This window comes from Diachasma alloeum, unplaced genomic scaffold (assembly GCF_001412515.2).
Source record: "Diachasma alloeum isolate Michigan unplaced genomic scaffold, Dall2.0 Dall_scaffold_00343, whole genome shotgun sequence".
NCBI classification, from domain to species: Eukaryota; Metazoa; Arthropoda; class Insecta; order Hymenoptera; family Braconidae; genus Diachasma; species Diachasma alloeum.
Genome location: NW_021680482.1, coordinates 185,559 through 194,622, shown reverse-complemented (window position 1 = coordinate 194,622; position 9,064 = coordinate 185,559). Strand labels below are relative to the sequence as shown.

The window sequence follows — 9,064 nt, the reverse complement described above, 5'->3', positions numbered from 1 at the left end:
CACACAGGTGTATAAAAATGCAACTGCGTGAAACACACAAACTTCACGCATGCGTGGAGTGTATGGAGTGTACGGGAGTGATTCACGCAATGGTGCGAATAGTCACGGCCTATATTTATAATGTATTTCTCATTTCTTCCTCTGCTTTTTATTCCCTAAAAGAATAAATATAACGAGAATATGCCCACGGTGGTATACTTTCGGATCGAGAAAAGAAATTGCTATAATTTTCACAAGTGCATTGAGCTTGGTATAAGCACGGATTCACATTCATGTCCCATTATATTATAGGTACTTTGCATTTTAGTATCGATAAAAGGGGAATAAACCTGCGGTCCGNGATGGGTAAGTGAGATTTACCCTCCTTGGAGCACCGAGCGTCTCATTTACCCTCCTTGGAGCACCGATTATTCAAGTGCCGCGGTAAACTCTCTTTACCCCCTCTCGACAGAGCCCGAGTAAGCGCCGTTTATCGGGCCGAGTGACGAAAATGTGTTTTAAAGGCGAATTGATTTGAAAAAAAATTAAAGTTCATTTCGGATTCAGTCTTACATTTCTTGGAATTTTTTATTACATTATCGTTCTACTGGAATTTCATCATTTTTTCCTCTCTATAAATTGAGTTCAATGTTACTCTTCTGAAAATTCCTGTCTGAAATTTCCATTATTGTCTAATGGTGTACTACCGGCAGCTTTCATTGCACAAATTGAAATCCCATAAATATCGAAGTCAACCGTATCGCATCATCACCTTTATTTTTCACCACAAAATCACAGAGAGAACTAAGGGCTATAAAAAAAGAGAAACCCAAGTCAAGTAAGCGTATGTCGAATCTCAATATATATTTACAATATACTTCTCATTCCTTCCTCTGCTTTTCATTCCTCAAAAGAATAAATATAACGAGAATATTCCCACGGTGGCATATTTTCATATCGAGAAACCAAAATGCTATAGTTTTGACGAGTGCATTAGGCTTTTTATAAGCACGAATTCACATTCATGTCCCTCTAAGTTGAGTTCTATGTCACTCTTCTGAAAATTACTCCTGAAATTACTGTCTGAAATTTCCATTATTGTTCAACATTGTACTACCGGCAACTTTCATTACACAAATTGAAATCCCATGAATATCGAAGCCAACCGTATCGCATCATCACCTTTATTTTTCACCACAGAATCAGAGAGAAACAAGGACCATCAAAAAGGGGAATCCAAGTCAAGTAAACGTATGCCCAATGTTAATATATATTTACAATATATTTCTCATTCCTTCTTCTGCTTTTCATTCCTCAAAAGAATAAATATAACGAGAATATTCCCACGGCGGTATATTTTCATATCGAGAAAACGAATTGCCATAACTCTGGCAAGTGCATTCGGCTACGTAGTGTGGATTTACATTTATATTTTAGAAGGATGAAGGATAATATCGACTACACATGTATCTGTTCTGTATATATTTCGTGCGAACGGTCAGCGTGGTAAAATGGCATAGGGGTTGTGGGAGGGTTGGGGGCGACGGGAGAAGTGGTCGGGTTGTTTTGAGGTCAAAGGAAGAGAGAATAACGTTTTCTCTACATAGGTATAGGATTTGGTAAACCGGGTGTTGTCGACGAGAGCCACCCTCTACCGTGGGCAATAATATATATGTAAATGTCCCAACTGTTTCGTACATACGTTATACCATTGGAATGCACTGTGCCACCCCACCCCCCTCCCGGCGAGTCTGCATATTTCTATTGCAACAATTTTTTTTTATTTTCTCCTTTCGATGGCAAAAAAAAACGAATGAAGTTCAATTAGTGCTTTTTGAGGTTTCTCCGGTTATTCAAACACAAGTAGTGATTCAATGTGTATACATTATTTTATAGAGCGTACAATCTCCATCCGCTGAATTGGTTTTTCATTTCTGTTTAATTGGATTTTTCTTAATGGAAGCATTACTCAACGCCAGATAGTCTCTAACTGTATTAAAGTGCAGGGCTCTATGGAAATAACCTGCAATGAATTGTATCGGTTTGATCATCCACTGGCAGGAATAATAACTTCAACTTTTACGAGATGAATTTATGTTTTTATAAAGTTCTTACCAGTAATTACGTATTTTAATTCTCGTACAGCTTTGTATTCAGATTTCCCGGAGATAATATTACATCGGATTTGAATAAATCCGGAATTTTAATAGGACTTTTTGAATTGCAGATAGTTTTCAGAGTATTCACTCCCCGAAAATTCACTATTAAATTAGTCACATCTCCAGTTGTTTTGAAATTTTGAAATTTCTGGATGAATTCAGGCGTTTGATTTATTTACAGATATTTGCATTTTAACACGCGCACAGAGGATTTGATGCATGTATTAATGCATAAAGCCGCAGGTAACCTGTAAGGTTACCAGAAGCTCAGCTTACAAGTGACAGTGATGTCACGAGAGCTGTATTCACCCCCCTCGCTTTTCCCTTATCTACAGCCCTAGCATGGCACAAATGGTCCGTGAACCGTGACAGGACGATCAGGTGGCCGACACTCTGAGACACTGGAGACTAACTGCTGGGACTGTTGGCCATCCTCCACCCGTCACAGTTCTCCCCTTAACCTTCCGCCGATCTCCAAATTGTTCGGATTATACACGACGAATGCAAATTACGAACGCGTCCACACTGCAGAATATTCATTAGTCCATTTCCACCATAACCCCCTACCCTGAACTGATTCAGTGTATCTGCACTGTGTGAACTTTGTTCAACAAAAAATTATCATCCGAACTGAATTATTTTCTCCTCCCTTCCCTCCCGAAAACCCTATGAATTATTGGATTCTTCAGGAGGAAAAGAAAACGAGGACAGAGTTTCAACGAGTGAATGATTCACGAGCTATTTTTTTTACTCTGTTCCTTGCCACAAATGTCTTATGCATGGAGTTACAAGAGTCAGCCATGCATCACGGGATCAGAGAGTCTTCTGGACACTGCTGGCCCAACCAAACTCTCACCACAAGGCTGATACACCGAGATAGTTCATTCTATTTTCAACATTTCGACTGGTGAAACTCAAGCCCTATGTGCATTTGTCGCTCAGACGTAAAGTTCCTTCTTTGAAAATGGCTCTCCCCTTTCAAGTTTCAGACTCAATCGAGAGATGACTCTTCGGTTAATCTAGACCCAGAACGTGGCCTGCGGCATGTTCATTTATCACAATTTAACGTTACTCTCTTACCCCTAGTAGCAGTCTTTATCCTAATAGCTGCAGGCTATCTTTCATACTTCATTTGAAGTTTCATTTCGCATGAGAATTTAAAGGAAATTCATCAATCATTCTGAAAGTGTAATGCCGTGCTTTCGTGGTGATTTATTTTTCAGCAACTATTCGTGCACTATCTTTTTTTAGATTATAGTCACTGATAAAAAGTTTGTCAACTGGAAAAGTACAATGAGAATAGAGGGGACACCACTGCATCTGAGCAAATTCAGTATTTTTTGGTCAGACAATTCTGTAAATGGGATTCAGAATGATTTTCTTTTTAGAATACCGTTGATTTTTTTATTTGAGATAATTCATGGGGATAGATTATTCTAATACATATAACACTGAATTTACCTTAATCGTAAAAGTTCTGAATTCTGCAGTTACCAAAAACTATCAGTGTCTTCACACTTCAATTTATTCAAAGTTCCATCTCCCCCCAGAAATTCCCAGAAAATGCATTAATCATTCTGAAAATGCAATACATTGCATAGATGATCGTTTATTTTTCATCAACTATTTCCCGGCATTTTTATTCTCACAATGACCGACAGAAAGTTTGCCCACTGTAAAAAAGTACAATGAGAATAATTGCCAGCGTTTTGCACACTGCAGTTGCCAAAAACTGTACGTCCGTGTTACCAATGCACACCTTTGTCCAACTCCAGACACGTCACACATTGCGGCAAACCGCGTGAAAAGCATTGCACAACAATCCACCCCCATGCAAACAAGGAGGTAGTACAACGCTTTCGTCCCCCAGGGACTCGGTTATCCGTAAATTCCCTCCTGCTTGTTTTTTGGAGCTTCATGCTTTTTAATATGTTCCTTTTTTACAACCTGCGCCTTTTTTTACATCACGAATCTGGTGCGAGATGGCTAGGGGTATGTACAGGCGTAACGTGTGCTATGGAGTGAACCCGTTGATGGTGGCCCAACGTAAAAGAGCGTTAGGGGGATACGGCAAAAGCTGGTCGTTAAAGCCGACGGCAAACGTTTTTGTCATTACGAACCCCTGCACCTGCAGTTAGCCCCTCTTCAGTGCAGCGGTCGTGCGCGCGCGTGCATCTCGTTGATAACGAGTGGTGAAAAAAGGGCGAATGAGAGTGGGCAAAACAAAGGGCAACAAGAGGGGGGGGGAGGAGGGGAAAAGAGATGGAGAAGAGGCAAATGCGAGGCGACGTATTGCGAACGTCAAAGTGCGCGACTCGCCCTTGCTTTTTTTTTCTTCCCCCTTTTGGTTTTATATCGCCTCTCATGCTCTCCATCTATAACTGCTTGGTGTAAAAATGCTAGCCCATGTCGACTAAACGCTCACGGTAATTACTGCCTGTAATTTACCAGGAGTTTGCGTTTAATTACCGGGAGTAACCTGCTTGCATCGCTGACGGTGGCCGAGGTCGGCACACGCTGGCCCTCTGGTTTTTTTTTGTTTTTTCATTGGGGTGGAGGGATGAAAATAAAGGAGTGGACATAAAAGTAGTGCAGAACAGAGACACTGGCCTCTACTGGGGTGTTGCATCTATCGTACTATACGCTTTTATCCCCTCGTTGCGTTTGCTTTCGTTTAATTTTCCCTGGAAAAGTTTCGTGATGCAAAATTTGCTGCTTCTTCTAGCGAGTTTACAACGAGCTTTAGAGAAGTACTTGACGATAGCTCTGCTACACTGAGAGAAAAATATAATTCTTCTAACTATATTCCATCACCATCGAATTATAGTCAAAAAGTCCTCAACAATTTTTCATGGGTTACGGTAACTATGGCCGGAGAAGTAATTACTACAATGGAATGTAGTCATTGCAACTATTTTATAATTTACTCACGATAGATTTGTCGTGGTTACTTTTGAACTTTGGTTAGTTTAACTGCATTTTCTTTTGCAAAAATTACGCTTGTGAAGTTACTATAATGTTATGTGCCGCATACAAAAAAAAATCGTATCGTTCACCAAAATGCCTCAACTATTTTCTTATCGTAAATCGAACTTCAGATTTTTCTCTCAGTGCATTGGAAATTGTGTAGTTAACGAGAGAATAACTTTAATCATTATTTAACATCTCGACAGTTGTTGTCCCTTGCTCAGTGGAATAGCATGATTAATTGGTTGTTATCGTTAATGTCATTGTGTATTAATCATTATTTTTGTGTTTGTCATTTTGTGTGATTGCAGCAATAAAATATCGAGTTCTGACAAAAGACAGTTTACCGTTGAATTTGGATTGTGAAAATCGCACGGGTAATGAAAAAGTTTTGTGGTTCTACGAGGATAAACCAATAATTGAGCAATTGAGGAAAACAAGCGAGCCGTCGGTTATGGTTAATGAACACAATGATACACTCAGCATCACTTCAATTGTAAACGCCACGGGAACATATGTTTGCAATGTCCTTGGATATGCTAATTCCAGCACAACTTTCAAAGTAGTTGGTAAGTTTAATTTATGGGTTCTAATTTCTATGTATGGGAAAGATATGCAAATTCATCTATTATCTTCAGAATATATTGTTTCACATTTGTGTTTCTTCTCTTTGTACATGCATTCAAAGGTTGACTAAGTTTGCACCAAAGTTTAACGAATTATAATCTGATTTTCTGCTTTTACCTTTTACGTGAGCAAATGCAAATTCCCATTTTTATCGCCATGTAATTTTTTTTATATAATTACAGAGAAACCATTCCCACCGTTTCTCTTGCCATCAACGACAGTGGTAGAGGGTGAAAAGTTGACAGTGACTTGCGCCAATGAGCACCATGGCCCAGGCCTCAAAGTCTTATGGTGGTTTGCTAACAATACTTACACAACGGACACTGGACGAGTGAAATTGTTGCCAAATGGAAAGGTTAACGGTGGTACACTGTCTGTCGAAAACATTGAGATGAAAGATCGTGGCGAGATAAAGTGTTTCATAGGATACGATTGGAATCAACTCCAAGATCCCCATGTTTCCGTCAATGCGACAACATTGCTAAGAGTTAAAGATAGACTTGCAGCACTCTGGCCATTCCTCGGTATCTGCGCCGAGGTCGTTGTCCTCTGTGCAATCATTCTCATCTACGAGAAAAAACGTAATAAATCAGAGTTGGAGGAATCAGATACTGACCAAAGCCCTGACACGTGAGTTATAAATTTATCCTATGATATTTGCTTTTTCTCAACTGCCCTTTTCTTACTGCTGTTGACTGCATGCCACAACAAATACCACTGTTTATCGCAAGATTCTGGTAGTAATGTAACGAATCCTTTTGGAATACCTCGTGCCAACTAAAGTTAGCTCGTGCTTTCCAAGCATTACCTGAACTTGAGCGTTCCATCCTGCATTACTCCGATGCACGGGCTTCACTAAGTCAAGTTTATGTTCCAAAAGAAGGAGGAAAGAAAATAAAAATGACGCCACAATCCCTTGCCTCTTGATACCTCAACACACCATAACCCCCCCGATTTACTCCCATGAGAATCCGATGACTGCATATTCCCTGCACTGCATCTACCAGAGTTACCCAGTTAAACCACCAGCGACACCAGTATCCGCCCTCTACAGCCCACCTTACAAGACCGTACAATTCCGTTATCCCTTGGGAGAACCATGCCACAATTCTCCCCCACATCTATCCCACCGTACCTCACTTCAGTGACGATTTTCCAACCACCCTGCATCCTCTCCAGCTCATTCCTCGTTCTTCTGACAGGGATGGTAAGGGGGGGTTAAAACCGCATTCCTGTTCGCACGAACAATTGGTCGGTCGTTGCTTGCACTGACACTGGATTTATGTCTTTATTTATGGGAATTAAGGATAGATGAGGAGTAAATTTATCACAACGCCAAATCCCTGTGGATCATCGCCCTTTGACTCTCCTCTACCTTTCTGCGTCCTTGTGAGTGTTGTTTCCCTCCAGCTTGACTGTGAATTTTTTTTTTACCATCAACGCTCATAAAAATCTCGCGGCACTCTCCCTTGCTAACACTTTGATGTTTTCACTGAGGGGGAAAAAAAATCTTACGATTTTTTTTGCTTGTTTTTGTAATCAGCAAACCGACGCCCAACAAGGACTCGGACGTAAGGCAGAGAAAGTGAGCAACAAGGATGTAATTAATAATTCAAAATTAGGCGAAGTAAGAGCAGCGGTGGGGCACACTTAACAATTAAATAACGAAACTGGACCCACGAGAGCACTCGCCCTTGCAACTCTCATACATTATTCATGATCTTTAAAAGGGATGAAAATAACAATAATTTACAATGTCAGAAAAGTGGAATATTCTTATGCCAGGAGGACCACTCGCCACCGTTGTCCTCTTCTTCGCCATGCAGGAATGAGAATTAAACTGATATAAATCTTTATCGAATGACGAGTGCACTGATGTCAGGATTGATTTGCTGGAGACAGGTCATTCGAATCGAGCAAGGTTGTGCCTTGTCCGAGCGTCAACTACTCCTCTATCATGTGAATTATTTTTCTTTCGGCTTTTATTTTACGATGATAAACACGATATTTACCGAAAGAGCATTAACATTATTGGTTGAGTCCATCTATCTTTGTTGTCTTTTAGTGTCATTTTTTTAAAAAGCCAATTAATAACGTAATATATATAACAAATGTTATGCGCACTGACGATACTGAAAATTGAAATGAAATCAATTGTGCGCACGGTACCGTAGTATTATAATTATTGTTATTGCCATCAAAATTCCATTAATGTGTGAATTATTCGACGACGCTTGGAAACAAACTGCCGTCGCTGTCGTTGAGATTTAAAATGGTTGGTGATAATTAATCAACAGCCATATACACTTTATAGATTTTAGAAATAATCTTTATCCGTTAGCGGAGTCGAAAATCATGAATTGTATAATTTTTTTTCTTTCTCTATCTCTCTCTCTCTCTTTTTTTTTTTCTTCTATTGTTGCCATTTGGGTCGGGGATTAAAATGTGCCTCCGAACGAACAAAGAAAAAAAAACTATTATGTACCATTTAATCGCATTGAGATAACTTTAATTGAGCCAGTGTGTGTCGCTGAAAATCATACAGTGTGTGTGTGAGACATATGAGAAACTGAAACACTGAAAATTGGACAGGGTCACGACAATGGCCTTGCCTGTAGTATCTCGTTAGGCCGACCCAATTCCTAAGAAATGTAGCAAAAACGAAAGAAAAAACCCTCGAGTGTCACGTACATACTATTGTTGTGTATCTAAAACTTCAGTGACAATTCTTTTTTAAAAGCAAAAAGAATACATAAACAAGGAACAATGGATACACTGATAGAAAAGGTGGAACGATTCAGTTGCACCAAACGAGGCTTCTTGACTGTTACCGCCATTCGTTAATAGTTAACGAATCGTGGTAATTGTTAAAAAGTCCCGTTTGGTTCGACTAAGCCGTTCTATCAGTGTATAGTTGTAGAGTTGACAGCATCAGGTTCACAATATTCATCACGATAAGGAAAAAAAATAGAAATATCAAAGTTAAGAGCATCCGAATAAAGTTTCTGCCATTTTGTCTTGTATAGCCTATGTGATAAAACACAAATAGCATGGGGAGCGCTAGCGCACACAGGCAAATTACTACACGCAGTCTTCTATAAATAAGAAAATTAAACAACAACAACATGTTACAGCATTAAAATTAGAGTTAAGAGAGTGTTTTAACGTTAACGATTTATTGATGAATAGTGGAAGAGTCCAGGAGCCCATATGCCTTTAAGTTAAGTACTTAAATAAAAAAAGGAAGCAAAACGAAATAAATGATATTGACTCGTACCTTCAGATAGTCATCTGTCGTCCTGCCATTCCATACTCACAGTTCCCAGGTTAAA

General features: G+C 39.5%; 1 protein-coding gene across 1 annotated transcript in view; it reads left to right on the top strand.

Moving 5' to 3' along the window:
* LOC107040790 (neuroplastin) overlaps window positions 1-9,008 on the top strand; it is a 24,172-nt gene extending 15,164 nt beyond the window's left edge. Inside the window, exons 4-6 of the mRNA XM_015261032.1 lie at window positions 5,417-5,674; window positions 5,915-6,362; window positions 7,276-9,008. Of these exons, the coding sequence (XP_015116518.1) occupies window positions 5,417-5,674; window positions 5,915-6,362; window positions 7,276-7,321 (752 nt within the window). The 3' untranslated portion in view covers window positions 7,322-9,008. The remainder of the gene's footprint in view (window positions 1-5,416; window positions 5,675-5,914; window positions 6,363-7,275) is intronic.
* The last annotated feature ends 56 nt before the right edge of the window (window positions 9,009-9,064 follow it).